We start from the raw sequence: 18,112 nt of genomic DNA, 5'->3' as shown, positions 1-18,112 counted from the left end.
CTCTCTCTCTCTCTCTCTCTCTCTCTCTCTCTCTCTTTCTCTCTCTCCCTCCCTCCCTCTCTCCCTTCCTTCCTTCTGACTCTTGATGACAATCAGCTTTTATCATGACAAGTATCTCCTATTGGAAACTAAACATTTCATCCATATATCTTACAATTGCTCCCTTGTTATTTTTTATGTTTCTCTTGATTTCTGTGTTTGTATTTCAAAATTTCTCCTACTCAAGCTCTGGTCTTTTCATTAGAAATACTTGGAAAATTATCTTTCATTAAAATCCATTTTCCAATAATATCTTAGAATATATCTGGAATATCTGGAATATCTGGAAACACAGGAAACCCCAAACAGGATTATATTGTTTTGCTGTATGTTATACTTGGTTGTAAGCCCAATATTTTTTTGGCTTTTCAAATATATTCCAAGTTCTCTGCTCTTTTTTATAGGTTAGCTACTAAATCTTGTGTCATCCTGACTGTGGCTCTTTGGGAGTTGAACTTTCTCATTCTACTTGCAATAATATTTTCCCCCTGTATTTTAGCTATGATATTCCTGGGAGTTTTCCATTTTGGCGTTTCTTTCAAGGAGGTGACAAGTAGATTTTATTTTTGCTTTGCCCATTTGTTTCTAACAGATCTGGGCAGTTTTCTTTCATGATTTCTTGAAATATATATCCAGCCTTTTTTTTTTCTCTCAGTTTCCAGGGGGCCCAATGATTCTCAAATTCAAGTTGTTTTTCTAGGTAAAATTGTTCTGGATATTATACACTTTCTTTTTTTACAGTCTTTTGACTTTGTTGTAATATTTTTGTCTCATAGTGTTATTAACTTCTATTTCATCCATTCTAATTTTCAGGGAGTATGTTAATTGTGAAAGGTTTTGTACCTCTTGTACTATGCTGTTAATTCTCCTTCCAAGTATTTTCTTCAAGGCTTTTATGTCTTTCCCAATTCTTTGTTCTAGTGTTCTTTATTTCATAATCACACTAATAGCTATCTAGCACTTTTAAGTTTTCCGTCTATGTTATGTCACTTGATGCTTACAACAACCCTGGAACATAGCTTCAGGGATATGATAGTAAAATGTTTTACCACTTGCCTCTCCAGAATATGCAGAACACATTTTAAAATTTAATCTGCATCAGTAATATTTTATCCATTTACTTTCTTAAATCTAGAAAATTAACAATAAGCCTGATTCATGGTAACAGTTAACTCTCTTGAGTGGTACAAGCTGACTCCAGCATACCTCTACATATTACCCCCATTTTACAAACGAGGAAACTGCAGCAAAGAGAGATTAAGTAATTTGCCCATTTCTTTATATCATCTTAAATGGTTTTAAAATTTCATTCCTTCCAGGAATTCTAGTTGACCCTGTGGAAAAGCTGTGTTGTTCGTTAGAGGCTTTGCTTATATTTGTTTTGGAATAATTCTCTTTTGGCTTTGAGTCCTGGTACTGGACTTTTTAACCCTTTATCATGGGAATCTTTATTTTCTCATTCTTCCAGTCTTACAAGAAGTTGTTATATTAGGGTCAGACTCCTGATACTTCTGGAGGGAACATCTGGTTCTTACTTGGTTCTGATGTGCATCTCTAAGGTCTTGTTGCTTCCTCTGGGTATGATGTGTTCATGAGTCCCAGGGTAGCTCAGGCTAGGGACTTGCATTCTGCCATCTTTCAGTATGCTAGTGGTCTGATCACCAACCTCTTCATCTGAGCCTTGTTAGATCCTGATTTGGGACTGGGTGGCATAGCTACAAGCTTGCAGTGGTAGGAGCTCTAGTAGACCTCTGCTGCTAGTCCCAGGCTTTGTCACCCAACTTGAAGGTTCTGTGGGTTTAGAGCTACCAAACACCCCCTTGGTCTGAACTCCCTACCCTGGGAATTCATACTTCATCTCCCATCCAGCTGTACACCTCTGGACTTCATCATGCCCCAGGAATCTCTACATCCCACAAAATCACATCAGTTTTGAAACTCACATTTCATCAAATACCCTTTTCCCTGAGCCCCTTATTAAAGGACAGAGCTCATCCCAGATCATCCATTTAATGAAGCTGAGCAAGCCAGCCATCTTATTCAGAAGGATGCACTCCTTTGACTTCATCATGCTTCTGCACCAGGTACCTTCCCTCCCCTGCACTCTTCGTTTCCAGCTTCTTTTTGTGTACTGTTTTTTCCCATTAGACTGTAAGCTCCTTGAGGGGACTTTTTTTTTTCCCATCTGGATTTCCAGTGCTCAGCACAGTGCCTGGCACATAGTAGGTGCTTAATGTTTATTGACTCAGCTGCAGGCCCTAACCCCAGGGTGTGGAACCCCATTCTGACCTCAGTGCCACATAGTCACTGTCCTTTCCGTTCCTACTCCTTGCCCAGTACACGCTTCAGGCCAGGTCTGAGTTGCCTCTTCAAGCACTCACTGCCTTGGCACACAGCTATAACAGGTCAGCACTCCTTGGCTCCTTGGTACAGATCTTTACCTTAATTCATGCTGGATATGCAATCCAATACTGGGATCACAGTGACAAAGGTGGAGGCTTTCTTTCTGTTGCCCTCCCAAGGTGCACAGGGTCAGGGCCTATCCTTACTGAGTCCACAACCACTCCCTGCCTTGGAGAACAGTTGCAGATTAACCCCACTCACCATCAGAGATCTCCTCCTAAATCCACACTGAATTTGTCACACAGTAGCTGTCTGGCTTCTGATCCTAATCCACTCCAAGCTGGAAAAGTGACTTTGCTGTTTTATCTTTGGATCTTTCCACCTTGAGATCTCAGATCTTTAATGGAGTGTAGGGGAGAGCTGGATTACATACTGCCTATCCTTATTCTGCCATCTTGGCAATCTTGTTCCTGTACTTTAAAAACATATATTCCTTCTGCACTCTAGCTCTCACCTTAGGGCCTGGGCTACTGATAGGTGAAAGCTCTCTTTATCTAGCCCAGTCTCAAGTTTAGTCATCTTCATGCCAAGTCATGGCTCTGGCTCTTGCCCTAGGGTCTTGGGCGGCTGATTGCTAAGAATTTTCCATCTCTCTAGCCCCAGAACTCACTCTGCTGCTCTCTAGCCATCTTTATGCTATACTGCCACACATGCACTACTCCTTCTCTCCCCATAGCCACTCCCCCCAGCTGTGGGAATGGTAACAAACGAGACATGTGTTGAAAGCTCCTTTCTTGTATGTGATTCCAGTGCCTAGTACAGTGCCTGGCACATAATAAATGCTTTTTCATTTATTCATTCACTCATACATTCATTCACATCCCTCTCTTCATACAGCTCACCTTTTTTCCTCAGTGGAATTTTCTCTTTGTCTCTTCAGAATTTCATTGTTGAGAGCTTCCTACCCTTCTGGACCAACTTCTCCTGTAGGATTTTAGTTTGTAGGATCCCACCTATCCTTCTTATGAATCCTCTGAAATATATTCTTCCTAACTCTAGGGAAAATGTCTATTTCTAGTTTATTCTGTGAGATGGGGTGGTCACTTCCCTACAACATTCCAGTCATTTTGACCCTAGCAAAGAATTCTTCCCTGCTGATATGTAAGAATATCCCTTTGTTGATTCTCCTAGAAATCCTTGTTTGAGCCTTTGCCTTGATTAATGAGGTAAATTCAGTAACTTAAAAAAGGTTTATTCAACATCAAGGCAAAAAAGCTTGGGAAGGCCAGTGCCCATCAGAGCTGGGGTCTGCCTTTTCACAGACAGGAGTATCTTCCATATAAGGGCAAAGGTACTTTGATTGGTCTAGGTTTCAAGTGAGGAGATGGGGTTGGTGAGCAAGCACCACTGCCATGCTCATATACCGTGCTCATATATGGCTTACGGGCCATACATACAGGTATCGCGCATGCCCACCTTCATCTGAAGTAACTGCCAAGTACTCAGGATTTTAAACAAGGTTTTAAAAATGGAGTCTTCCAGACTGATTCAGCCAATAACTGATTGCACACAAATCCTTTACCTTTTAAATGAGCAAACCATTGTCAAGAAAAGTCAATAAACTAACTGCTCTTTGATTTGAGGAAAGCTCCAGCACATGTTGGAATAAATCGTCTCCCCTGGCTACTATAACAAGACCTCTGTGTCAATTGAGGATTTATTTTTACTAATAAGCTACAGTAGATTTTTACTATAGTAAATGTATTTTAAGACTTGTGCTTACAAAGATTATTTTAGCAAATGTGTGAAGGATGAATTGGAAAGGGGCAAAGAAGGAAAGCCAGGAGACCAACCAGAAGGCTATTCTAATATTCTGGTAAGAGGGTCTAAACTAGGGCAATAGCTGCGTGAGTGAAGAGAATAGTATGGTTTTTTGTTTGTTTTGAGGAGGGAAGGCAAGGCAACTGGGGTTAAGTGACTTGCCCAAGGTCACACAGCTGTAAGTAAGTATACCAAGTGTCTGAGGCCACATTTGAATTCAGGTCCTCCTGACTTCAGGGCCGGTGCTCTATTCACTATGCCACCTAGCCACCCCCAAGGGTATGGTTTTGAGAGATGTTAATGATAAAACCAATGATACTTGGCACTTAATAACTGCTTACTGAATTGAATGGCAAATGAGATTTATTTAATTATTGCACTTTAACAATCATGTTTCTGGGCTTTATTACTGCATCTGACTATTGATTATTATTTGCAGTTGGTTTGGATGATGGGGATACTTCTCAGTTTAATGAAGTAACGTGATGAGACAAAGAGATAAGAAAAAGCTCTAATTCTTTCAAGTTCAACTTTTATCTAACACAGTTCTAAAATCCATGGGATAGTATATATAGTTTGTGGACATGAGTGGGAAATGTCCATCCTAATTCCCATAGTGCTTTTCCATGGAAAGAATACCATTTAACAGCAGTATTATTATTAGAATACTTTTAGCAGCAAATGAAATTCTTTTATGTGACTATGCAACTAGCTTCTTTTGACCAAAACTTCTAATCAAATTCATACATTTTAAATGTTCATCAAAATGGAAATTAAGTCTGTTATTTCAGAAATGATTATCATATAATTTTTTTTTGTTCATTAATGTCAGCCATTGGGAAAACAGATATTTTACACTAGATTAGAATCACAGAAAAGTTTTTGTCATTAACAGTTCCCTAAGTTAGGTACCCGAATTTAAAAGTTTAAAAGGTTAAGTTTAAAAAGTTTAAAACATTATTTGTTCAAAACAGTTTTCAATGTGATGTTTGAAAAATATCCAAAGAGAATATGTAAGAGTATTAAACATTCTCAGTAATGATCTTGCAGGTCATATTATTCCTACTGCTGCCATATTTGGCAAAACATGAAATAGATAATATTCTGGAGGCTAACTGGAATACAAGTTGTATATTCTGTGAATTCTATTCTATTCTTTTCTTTTTTTTAAGCAATCGGGGTTAAGTAACTTGCTCAAGGTTACACAGCCAGTTATTTCTGGGTGTGGTGCTGAGTGTCTGAGCCCGGGATTTGATCTCCAGGTCATCCCAACACTGGAGCCGGTGCTCTTACTCGCTGAGCCACCTGGCTGCCCCTAAGCAATTGGGGTTAAGTAACTTGCTCAAGGTTACACGGCCAGGTGTTTCTGGGTGGGTGCTAAGTGTCTGAGCCTGGGATTCGATCTCCAGGTCGTTCTGACACTGGAGCCGGTGCTCTTACTCGCTGTGCTACCTGGCCGCCCCTATGAATTCTATTCTTTATGCAAACCAAGAAATGCTTAGGTACTTAAAGGAAACGACAGAACAACAAAACTGATTAATATTCCAAGAATTGAGTCACTCATCATTAATCATATAAAACCATGCAACATTTTACCACATCCATTAAAGTATTTATTTTTATTCAAATTCTGATGAACAGGAACATTTCTGTTTATAGCATATCAAAGTACTGCTTAGAAAACTTACCACTTATATTGGGTTAGGAGCAAAATCTACATACCTGTATTTGTTTTCTATTAATCATTTATATATTTAAGGGTATGGATTATTTTGTTAATTAACTATGAGTTATCAAGACATAGCTCTTTGGTCCAAGTAAATAATTCCTTTGCTTCTTGCTCCAACTCATCATCTGAAGGAGGCGAGTTAATTCCCAAAATTTCATAAGATGGAGTAATAATAACAATACGATGCTGATTTTTTTCATTTGTTTTTTGTGTATTTGGTTCCTGGTTAAAATTAGAAATGAAAGTAATAAATTGTTTTTATTGTTACTGTGATATTTACTGTAGCCCTGAAATAAATTCAAATGCAAGTTACTTGCATCTTGGGAAGAATATGAACAGAGATGCTGAATCACAAGTGTCAATATATAAGTATAATAGTTTTCTGCTACAAATGTTGAGGCGGAGCCAGGACACTGCTTTTCAGTTCAAAACAATATTCTTTTCCTGCTAATACTAGACTGTAATAAATGGACTTCATAGCAGCAGCATATCAGAAAAGGGTACATTCTCAAAGAAGGAGCTTCTTTTGCAGAGTTAAATAATTGATGTTTTTTAGAATAGCAAACAGCATTTTAACAGTTTTTGGACTTACTTCCATATTTTTCTCCTGTTCCTTCTTATACACTCTTCTCATTTTTGCAATCTTCATTTGTGCTTGCTTTGAGCGACGGCCTGAATGTTTGGGCTTTGCTAGTTGTTGATAATATTGTTGTAAAGAGGAGACACTTAAAGAAGAGGGTGAAGGAGAAGTCCTGTAAAAATTATGTGTCATAAATTTATTTCAGTGAATGGCCAATCACAAAATTGTTTAGAGAACTGAATGGCAATCATAGGATCATCCACTTACTTCTATGGAGTACTCTAATACATACATACATTTATGTGTATGTGCATATGAATATGTGCGTGCACACACACACACACACACACACACAAAGGAGAGAATTAAGGGGATTAATTATGGGAATTGAATGAACCACACTTACTCCATCTTGTGACTCAATTCTAGAGCTAGCTCAGTTTCATTTCTATTCAGTTATACGTCTAGTCCAAATTCTGTCTTGTGAGAAAAGTTTATTCAATTGTGGGAATTGGGAGACCTTATTGTATTGTGGTTAGGAAGCTGGACCACTCCTCCCTGCTGCTAAGAGACCCTTAACCAAGAACCTATGTTATACTGAATAGAAATGCAGTCAGATTGAAAGACTGATGCACGGAGGTTTTTGTTTGTTTGTTTTACAATTATACATCTCTGGCAGCCCATATGTCTTATCTGAAAACTGGTCCCATAGTGATGAGTTACTATTTCCATGTTCCCTTGATTTAAGTTTAAAGCCTCAAAGAAAAATGCTAATTGGACCCAATTCCAACAAGAATTTCTAGAAGAGTTAAAGGAAGTGATAAGAATGGAAGCAAATTTGGAAAAGAAATGAGTGATGCAAGAAAAGTATGAAAAAAGACTCAACAACTTGGTAAAAGAGTCACAAAAAATACTGAAGAAAATAACACCTTGTGCCCATAATTGGGGAATGGCTGAACAAATTGTGCTATGTGACTGTATGGAATACTATTTTGTGCTATAATAAATGATTAGCAGGATGCTCTCAGAAAAACCTGGAAAGATTTACATGAGCTGAAAGTGAAATGTATTATGTACAAAGTAATAGCAATATTGCAATATGATTAGCTATGAATGACAGCTATCCTCAGCAATAAAGTGATCTATAATAACACCTAAGGATTTATCATGAAAAATACTATCCATTCGCAAAGAAGGAATTGATGGTGTCAGAATACAGACTGAAGCATACTTTTTTAATTTTATTTTTCTTGAAGTTGGGTTTTTTTGTCTATATTTTCTTTCACAAGATGACTAATATGGAAATATTCTTTGTATGATTACACATGTATAACCTATATCAAATTGCTTGCCTCCTCAATAAGAGGGGTGGGGTGGGAAGAAAGGAGAGAATTTGGATCTCAGAGTTTTAAAAAATGAATATTAAAAAAATTGCTTTTACATGTAATTGAGGAAAAATAAAATACTAAATAATTTAAAAAATAAAAAGAAGTCTTGGACTACCTGAAAGCCATGACCAAAGAAAAAGTCTAGAATCACATTCAAGAAATTATCAAGGAAAACTGCCTTAATATCTTAGATCCAGGAGTTAAAATAAAAATGTAAAGAATCTACTGATCACCTCATGAAAGAGATCCCAAAATGAAAACTTACAGGAATATTACGGTCAAATTCTAGAGTTGCCAGGTCAAAGAGAAAATATTTCATGCAGGAAGAAAGAAACAATTCAAAATATTGTGGAGCCAACAATTAGAATCACAGAAAATTTAATGACTTTCACATCAAAGAAGCAGAGGGTTTGGAATATGATATTCTGGAAGGCAAAGGAGTTAGGATTACAACCAAGAATCACCTACCCAGTAAAAGTGAATGTAATCACTCAGGGGGAAAATGAATATTTAATGAAATAGGGAACTTTCAAGTATTCTTGGATGAAAAGACCAGAGTTAAATAGAAAATTTGACATTCAAACACAAGGCTTGAGAGGCAAAAAAAAAAAAAAAAGTAAACATGAAAGAATAACCATAGGGGACTCAAAGTTCAACAGTTTACATTTCTATATGGGAGGAGGGCACATGTCAAAAACTAAGGAATTTATCATTATTAAGGCAGTTAAAAGGAGTTTACATAGAGAGAGGTTATGGGTGTGAGGTGCTTATATTGAAATGATCTAAAAAAAAAGGAGTGAGAAAAGGTGATATATTGGGACGAGGGGGAAGAGAGAGAATGGGGAAAATTTTCTCACATAAAAGAAGCATGTTAAGGAAGAAGTGTTACAATGGAGGGGAAAAGGAAGGGGGTAGTGGTCAATACTTGAACATCTCTTTTATTGGAATTGGTTCAAAGAATGAAGAATATATATACACACTCAACTGTGTATAGAAATATAACTTACCCAACTGGAAAATAGGAAGTAAAGGGGATAAAGAGGGGGGAGGGAATGATAAAAGGGAAAGCAGATTAAGGGAGATAGTGGTGAGAAGCAAAATAGACAAGACTTTTGAGGAGGGACAAGATAAAAAGAGAGAGAGTGTGTGTGTGAAGAAGAAACAGAAGAAAATAGGATGGAAGGAAATACAGTTATAAATCATAACTGTGAATGTGAATGAGATGAGCTCATCCATAAAATAGAAGCAGATAAGCAGATAACAGAATGGATTAGAAATGAGAATCCAACATATGTTTACAAGAGATACACTTGAAAAAGAAAGACACATATAGAGTTCAAAGAAATGGCTGGAGCAGAATCTAATATGCTTCAGCTGAAGTAAAAAAAAAGCAGGGGTAGCTAATGATTTCAGACATAAATCAAAAGTAAAAATAGACCTAATTAAAAGAGATAATCAGGGAAACTACATTATGCTAAAAGATACCAGAGACAATGAATATAAACATTTTTTACAGCAAGTTTTTCTGATAAAAGCTTCACTTCTTAATTATATACTGAATATATTTCAGTATATATTTGGTTCCAATATATATTGAAACTGAGTCAAATTTATAAAAAATAAGAGCTATTCCCCAATTTAAAAATGGTCAAAGAATATAAAAATACAGTTTTCAGAAGAAGAAATCAAAGTTATCTACAGTCACATGAAAATGTCCTAAGTCACAAATTAAAAATATATTTAATATTGTATTTTCCCCCAATTACATTGTAAAAATAATTTTTAACATTCGTTTTTTTAAAATTGAGAGTTCCAAATTCTCTTCTTCCCTCTGTCCTCTCCCTCCTTCATAGAGAAGGGAAGCGATTTGACATATAGGTTATATATGTGCATTAGTAAGGTTGTGAAAGAAAACACAGACTTTAAAAAAAACTGCTCCTAAGAAAAATAAAGTTCAAAAAATGATGCTTCTGTCTGCATTCAGGTTTCATCAGTTTTTCCTCAGGAGATGGATAGCATTTTTTCATCGTAAGTCCTTTGGAATTGTCTTGGATCACTGTGTTGCTGAGAATAGTAAGTCATTCACAGGTGACTATCTTACAATATTCTTGTTACTGTGTACAATGTTCACCTGGTTCTACTCATTTCACTTTGCATCAGTTTATGTAAGTTTTCCCAGGTTTTCCTGAAAGCATCCTGCTCACCATTTCTTCACAATCATATACCACAACTCGTTCAGCCACATTCCCTAATTGATGAACATCTGCTCAATTTACAATTTTTTTTTTGCTACCACTAAAAGAGCTGCTATAAATACTTACGTACACATAGGTCCTTTTACTTAAAAAAAAAAATCTCTTTAGGATAATACATATCTAGTAATGGTACTGCTGGGTCACTGGGGTTTTATATCCCTTTGGGCATAGTTTCAAATTGCTGTCCAAAATGGTTCAATTGGTTCACAACTCCACTGGCAGTGAATAATTGTCTCAATTTTCCCACATCCCTTCCAATATCTGTCATTTTCCTTTTCTGTCAATTAGGTAGGTATGGGATGGTACCACAAAGATGCTTTAATTTGCATTTCTCTAATTAATAGTAATTTATAGCATTTTTTCATATGACTGCAGAGAGTTTTAATTACTTCATTAGAAAACTGCCTGTTCATATCCTTTGATCATTTATCAATTGGGCAATGGCTCTTATTTTTATAAATTTGATCTAGTTCTCCATATATTTGGTAGAGTAGGCCTTTATCAGAGAAACTTGCTATAAGAGTTTTTTCATAGTTACTATTATTTTGTATTTCTCTCCATCCTATTCCCTATTGGTTAATCTTAGACTCTTTCTCCTTTCACCCTGCCCATACTTAAAAATGTTTTTCCTCTAACTACCACCTCCTCAAATCTGCTTTCCCTTCTATCAATGCACTACCTGTTTTCTTATCCCCTTCCCCTCCCACTCTCCTGTAGGTTAAGACAGATTTCCAAATGAGTGTGTATATTATTCCCTCTTTGAGTCAATTGCAATGAGTAAGGTTCAAGCACTGTCCACAACCACCCTCTTCCCCATTTCACCCTCCACTGTAAAAGCTCTTTTGTGCCTCTTTTTATGTGAGATAATTTATCCCATTCTACCTCTCCTTTCCCCTTCTCCCAATGCATTCCTCCTTCTCACTCCTTAATTTTATTGTTTTTTTAGAAATCATCCCAACATATTCAACTCACAGTCATATTTCTTCTAATTGCCCTGATAATGATAAAGTTCTTAGGAGTTACACATATCATTTTCACATGTAGGAATGTAAACAGTTTAACCTAATTAAATAATTTATAATTCCTCTTTCTTATTTATCTTTTTATGCTTCTCATAAGTCTGATATTTGAAAATCAAATTTTCTATTCAGCTCTGGTCTTTCACCAGGAATACTTGAAAGTCTTCTATTTCATTGAATATCTATTTTTTTCCTTCTGTAGGATTATACTCAGTTTTGCTGGCAGGTGATTTTTGGTTGTAATCCTTACTCTATTCCCCTCTGGAATATCATATTCTAAACTCTCTGATCCTTTAATATGGAAGCTGCTAAATTTTGAGTCCTGACTGTGGCACCATGATATCTGAAATGCTTCTTTCTGGTTGCTTGCAATATTTTCTCCTTGATCTGGAAGCTCTAGAATTTGGCTTTAATATTCTTGAAAGTTTTCGTTTTGGGATCTCTTTCAGGAGGTCAGTGGATTCTTTCCATTTCTATTTTACCCTCTGATTTTAGAATATCAAAGCAGTTTTCCTTGATAATTTCTTAAAACGCTCTTATTTTTTTTATCATGAGAAGTCTAATAATTTTAAAATTATCTCTCCTGGATCTATTTTCTAGGCCAGTTGTTTTTCCAATGAGACAGTTCACATTGTCTTCTATTTTTTCATTCTTTTGATTGTTTTATTGTTTCTTGATGTCTCATGGAGTCATTAGCTTCCATTTGCCCAGTTTTAAGTTTTAAGGAATTCTTTTCTTCAGTGAACTTCTGTGCCTACTTTGGCAAAATCTTGCTTTTTAAGAAGTTGTTTTTTCAGTGAATTTTTCTACATCTTTTCCCATTTGACCAATACTGCTTGTTAAGGAGTCCTCTTCAATAGATTTTTATGCCCCTTTTACCATTTGGCCTATTTTTTAAGGTGTTATTTTCTTCAGTGTTTTGGGGGGTTTTGTGCTCCCTTTACCAAGCTATTGGCTTTTTTTTCCCCATGATATTCTTGCATCAATCTTATTATTTTCCTAATTTTTCATCTGCCTCTTTTATCTAATCTTTAAAATCCTTTTTGAGTACTGCCAGGGATTCTTTTTCTGGCCTGAGGCCAATTCATATTTTTCTTTGAGGCTTTGGTTGTAGCAGTTTTGACTTTACATCTTTTTCTCAGTTTGTGTTTTGATCCCTTTCACTGTAGTAACTTTCTATGGTCAGGATCTTTTTGTTATTGTTGTTTGCTCATTTTCCCAGCCTATTTCTTGAGTTTTAACTTTATGCTAAAGTAGGGCTCTGTTCTTGGGGTAGAGGAGGAACTATCCCAAGCTTCAGTTTTTTGTGTGTTTTTTTGTGCAGTTACTTTCAGAGCTAGTTCTGGGGGTCTGTAAGTTTTTAGTTCTTCTAGGGTGATATGCTCTAAGGTGAGGTATGTTTACTACTCCCTTTGCCTTTGCTCTGGTCTGTGAACAACCACAAGCAGTCTTTTCTGCTCTGGAAATGTGACCAAGGTCCCTCCTCTTCCCCTGTGGTCACAAGCTCTGATTTGCTAGCTCCCCCTTGCTGTGGGACTGTGACCCAGGACAGTGACTCAGATTTGCATATGGGCAATGAAATGGAATCCTAAACCCAGTGCCAGCAAAAGGACCCTTGTAATTCTCTTCTGACCAGTTTGTTAAGAGCTCTGAAAGCCACTGTTGATTCAGTTGCCCCCAAGGCTTGATGCTGTTTTGCTGGGGCATAGCTAACACTGAATTGTGCTCCATTCTCACCCTGGTTTGACAGACCTTTCCTACTGACCTTCTAAATTGTTTTGGACTGGAAAAAATTGTTTTAGTCCATCCTTTTGTGGGGTCTTCTGCTCCAGAATTCATTTTGTGGCATTATTTAAAGTTGTTTGGAGAGGAATTTGGGACAGGCTCAGAGGAGTCCCTGCCACTTCTTTGCCACCCCCCACCCTGCCCTTTAAATCAGTATTAATTTTAGAAATGCAAATTAAAGCAAATCTAAGTATCACCTCACACCTATTAAAAATGACAAATGCTGAAAGGGATGAGAAAAAAATAAGTACACTAATACAACTGTTGGTGGAGTAGTGTCCAACCATTCTGGAGAACAATTTGCAACTAGACCCAAAGAGCTACAAAACTCTGCATCTCGGGGGGGTGGAGCCAAGATGGCAGAGTAAAAGTAGGAACTTGCTTAAGCTCTCCCTCAACCCCTCTGTATACTTATAAAAAAATGACTCTAAACAAATTCTAGAGCAGCAGAACCCACAAAATAACAGAGTGAAACAAATTTCCAGCCCAAGACCCCCCTGGAAGGTTTACAGGAAAGGTCTGCTGCACCAGGCTGGGAGAGGAGCACAGACCAGCACAAAATATCCCAGCACAGACTGGCCCTGGTGAGCCTGGAGCAGGCCTTAGGGGAGTGAATCACTGGCAGCTGTGGCAGTCCAGACTTCTCAATCCAAAAATGCCAAAGACAACTTAGAACATAAGTAGAAAAGGTCCACTGAACCTGCGTGAAGAGTGGAGCACTATGTGGTTATGGCCCTAGAGTGGTGGTGGTGGTGGCAGTGGTGGCAGCGGCTGCTTCCAGAGCTCTCAGCCCACAGACAGTTAGGAGATCAAGTGGCTGATCGGAGGGGGATTACAGGGATCACTTTGCTGGCACTGAGGCAGGATTCTTTTGCTTTGCCCTGCTCAGATCTGGGTCACGGTCCTGGGTGGTGATCCTGGGGCAAAGAGGAGAGCTGGTGTGGTGGAGCTTGTGGCAGTGCAGAGGGAATCCTCCTCACAGTTCCAAGGCAGAAAAGAATGCTTGTGCTCACTAACAGACCAGAGCACAGGCCAGGGGAGGAGTAAATACCTCTCCTTTGATCATATCACCTTGGAAGAACTGAAAATTTAGAGATTCCTAGAAATATCTCTGAAAACAACTGCACAAAACCCATGAATCTTGTGATAGTACACCCTCCACACTGGAAGTTGAGTCCTATCTTAACAAACAGTTAAAAAGTCAAGTAACTGGCTGGGAAAATGAGGAAACAGGAGGGAAAAAAACTCAGACAATAGAATCTTACTTTAGTAACAAAGAAAATAAAATCATACAACCAGAAGGAGACAACAAAGTCAAAGTTCCTATGTCCAAAGCCTCCAAGAACAATATAAATTGGTCACAGGCCATGGAGGAGCTCAAAAAGTATTTTGAAAATCAAGTATGAGAAGTAGAGGAAAAATCGGGAAGAGAAATGAGAGAGATGCAAGAAAATCATGAAAAACAAGTCAACAGCTTGCTAAAGCAGACCCCCTCCCCAAAATAAAGAAAACAACACCTTAAAAAATAGACCAACCCAAATGGCAAAAGAGGTCCAAAAAGTCAATGAGGAGAAGAATGCCTTAAAAAGAAAAATTGACCAAATGGAAAAGAAGGTCCAAAAGCTCACTAAAGAAAATAATTCCTTAAAAATTAGAGTGGAGCAAATGGAAGCTTATAACACTATGAGAAATCAAAAAATTATAAAACAAAACCAAAAGAATGAAAAAAAAATTAGCAGACAATGTGATATATCTCATTGGAAAAACAAGTGGTCTGGAAAACAGATCCAAGAGAGATAATTTTAAAATTATGGAACTACCTGAAAGCCATGATAAAAAAAAAGAGCATAGACATAATTTTTCAAGGAAAACTGCCCTGAGATTCTAGAATCAGAGGGTAAACTGGAAATTGAAAAAATCCACCAATCACCTCCTGAAAGAGATCCCAAAAGGAAAACTCCTAGGAATATTGTAGCCAAATTCCAGAGGTCCCAGGTCAAGGAGAAAATATAACAAGCAGCCAGAAAGAAACAATTCAAGTATTGTGGAAACACAATCAGGATAACACAAGATTTAGCAGCTTCTACATTAAAGGATCAGAGGGCTTGAAATATGATATTCTAGAGGTCAAAGGAGTTAGGATTAAAACCAAGAATCACCTACCCAGCAAAACTGAGTATAATCCTTCAGGGTAAAAAAATAGAAATTCAATGAAATAAAGGACTTTCAAGCATTCTTGATGAAAAGATCAGAGCTGAATAGAAAATCTGACTTTCAAATATAAGACTTAAGAGAAGCATAAATAGGAAAGAGGAATTATAAGGGATTTATTAAAGTTGAACTGTTTACAAACCTACATGGAAAGATGATATTTGTAACTCATGAGACCGTTCCTCAATATTTAGGATAATTGAAGGGAAAACACACACACACACACACACACACACACACACACACATATATGTATAGACAGAGGGCATAGGGTTAGTTGAATATGAAAGGATGATATCTAAAAAATAAAATTAAGAGATGAGAGATGAATGTAGTGGGAGAAGGTGGAAAGGAAAAGTACAATGGGGTAAATTATCTCACATAAAAGAGCTTTTACAAAGGAGGGGAAGAGGGAGGAGGTGAGAGGGAATCAGTAAATCTTACTCTCATTGGATTTTGCTTTTGGAGGAAATAACATACACACTCAATTGGGTATGAAAATCTATCTTACCCTATAGGAAAGTAGGGGGGAAGGGAATAAAAGCAGGTGGGATGATAGAAGAGAGGGCAGACTGGAGGAGAGGATAGTCAGAAGCAAACACTTTTGAGTAGGGACAGGATCCTTTAAAGGAGAGAACAGAATAAATGGGGGGTGGGATAGATGGAGGGAAATATAGTTAGTCTTTCACAATCTGACTATTATGGAAGTGTTTTGCATGACAACACAAGTATAACCTATGTCCAATTGCTTGCCTTCTCAATGTGGGTGGGTGGGGAGGGAAGAAAATAGAGAATTTGAAAATCATAGCTTTAAAAAATAAACGTTAAAAGTTGTTTTTACATGGAATTGGGAAGTAAGATATACAGGCAATAGGGCATAGAAATCTATCTTACCCTACAGGAAAATAGAAGGGAAAGGGATAAAAGGGGGGAGGGGGGATAGAAGGGAGGGTAGATTGGAGGAAGGGGTAATCAGAACTTTGGGATGGGGGGAGGGGAGAGAAGGGGACAGGGGAGAGATGGGGAGAAAATGTGGAACTCAAAATCTTGTGGAAGTGAATGTTGAAAACTTTAAAATTAATTAAAAAAATTTAAATGAATTCATTTTAATTAATTAAATAAAATTAATTAATGAAGGAAAAAACCCAAAAACCTCTGCATCCCCTTTGATCTAGCAATGCCACTACTTGTTTTGTATCCTAATGAGATCAAAGAGAAAGGAAAAGAATCTGTACATACAAAAATATTTATAGCAGCTTTTTTTCTGGTGGCAAAGAATTGGAAAATGAGAAGATGCTCATCAATTAGGGAATAGCTAAACAAATTGTGGTATATGATTGTGATGGAGTACTATTGTGTGTTATTGGAATGAGAATCTAAGATCTTCCCTGCCCCTAGGTCCTTTGATAGGCTTAAGTGACTCTGAGAACGTTCCCTGATTGGAAAATATACTCTGCCCCCTATTAGGTTGAATGTGGTCACATGGAGCCTGTGGGGGGTGGCTTGTCTTTCAGGAATGCCCACACCTTGTTACTTTGTGATTGGGCAATGGGTCATGTGGGCTGCGACATTCTCTGAGCCAGGAGAAGGCTATACATATCCTTATATGAGGTTTTATTTGGGGCCTCACTTTGGGAAGAGTTGTGGGATTTGACCAGATGAGACTCTGGGCAGCCGTTGAGCCCCCCAGTTTTGAAAACCCAGATGTTGGTGCTTCCCTCTCTGGTAACTGACTAGGTATGGATGTAATGGTCAGACAGCTGGAAGCCTGTCTGCTGATCTGTTTCTCTGTCTGCTTGTAACTTGTTTGTATTCTCTGAAGTTCGTGGTGTTGACCTTTTTCTCCTGAACTAGGTAAGTGACATGCTTGATAAAAGTAAGATTGTTAACCTATTTTGAGTTGCTTTCCTTTAGAAAAGCAGATCTAAGAACCTGTGTTGGCAGCCACCCTGGGTATTTGGGGTGCTTGTTGCTACACTGTGGTATAAGAAATGATGAGGGGTGTGGTTTCAAAATGAAGATCTGAGAGGTCACTGTGCACAGTTACAGCAATGTTGTGGTGATGATCAAGTGTGAAAGACTTGGCTACTTTGATTAATACAATGATCCAAGACAATTTCAAAAGACTCATGATAAAAAAAAATGCTATCCAACTCTGAGTGCAAATTAAATTAGATTTTCTCACTTAATTTTTCCAGCTTTAAAAAATATATATATTGTAAGAGAGGATTCTGGAAGATGGCAGAGTAGGTAAGAAAATTTCAAGTTCTCAAGATTTTCCGTCACAAGAGATAATATAGTACTTCAGGGTGAACAAAGTTCAGGTAAAAATAAATAAGAATGGTGGCTGGGGGGGGCGGTTTGGTGAGAAGGGGGAATGTTCTCTTGGGATAATCTGAGAAGATCTCAAAGATGATCCCAGGATGAGGTTTGGTCCTTGTGATGAATAAACATCTCCAGGCTAGGACCACTTAAACAACAAGCAACAAGCCCTGGAGTTAACTGGATAGAAAGGCTGCCTCAGCCCCAGTCACAAAAACTAGCCCCTGCCCCACCCAAGGGAGTCAGGCATCTGAGTCAGGGAAGAAGGAGAGAACCTCTGCTGACAAGGAATGCTAGATCCAGCTGTACTGCAGAGAGCAGCCAGGGCAAGAAGGAACCAGCATAGGCCCCATGAGTGCAGAAGCAGTGGGGTAGGATGATCCTAGCTGTGGGCACTTACAGGAGGCTGAAGGTTTGGCTTTGATTTGGCTTTGGTTTGAGGCTAGAGAGGAGAACTGAAGATCTGAGGCCAGAGGCACCATCCCTCATACTTTAGGACTAGAGTTGATTACAAAAATTAAGCTCCTGCTAACAAAAAATGCACAGGTAAAGAAGAAAGAATTCAACTATAGAAAGTTATTATGGGAATAGAGAAGACAAGGGCTCATCTCCAGAGGTAA

At 37.8% G+C, this 18,112-nt stretch overlaps 1 protein-coding gene across 1 annotated transcript in view; it reads right to left on the bottom strand.

Moving 5' to 3' along the window:
* Positions 1-4,650: 4,650 nt before the first annotated feature.
* CUNHXorf58 (chromosome unknown CXorf58 homolog) overlaps positions 4,651-18,112 on the bottom strand; it is a 70,701-nt gene continuing 57,239 nt past the window's right edge. The window contains exons 8-9 of the mRNA XM_069065639.1: positions 6,525-6,684; positions 4,651-6,154 (exon numbers count right to left, since the gene is read on the bottom strand). Of these exons, the coding sequence (XP_068921740.1) occupies positions 5,987-6,154; positions 6,525-6,684 (328 nt within the window). The 3' untranslated portion in view covers positions 4,651-5,986. The remainder of the gene's footprint in view (positions 6,155-6,524; positions 6,685-18,112) is intronic.

The sequence above is a fragment of the Petaurus breviceps genome, unplaced genomic scaffold (assembly GCF_028583685.1).
Source record: "Petaurus breviceps papuanus isolate PSGF00001 unplaced genomic scaffold, PetGlider_PUasm1.0 90696, whole genome shotgun sequence".
NCBI lineage: Eukaryota > Metazoa > Chordata > Mammalia > Diprotodontia > Petauridae > Petaurus > Petaurus breviceps.
Note: the sequence above shows the minus strand (reverse complement) of the source record. Positions and strands in the feature narration are given on the sequence as shown.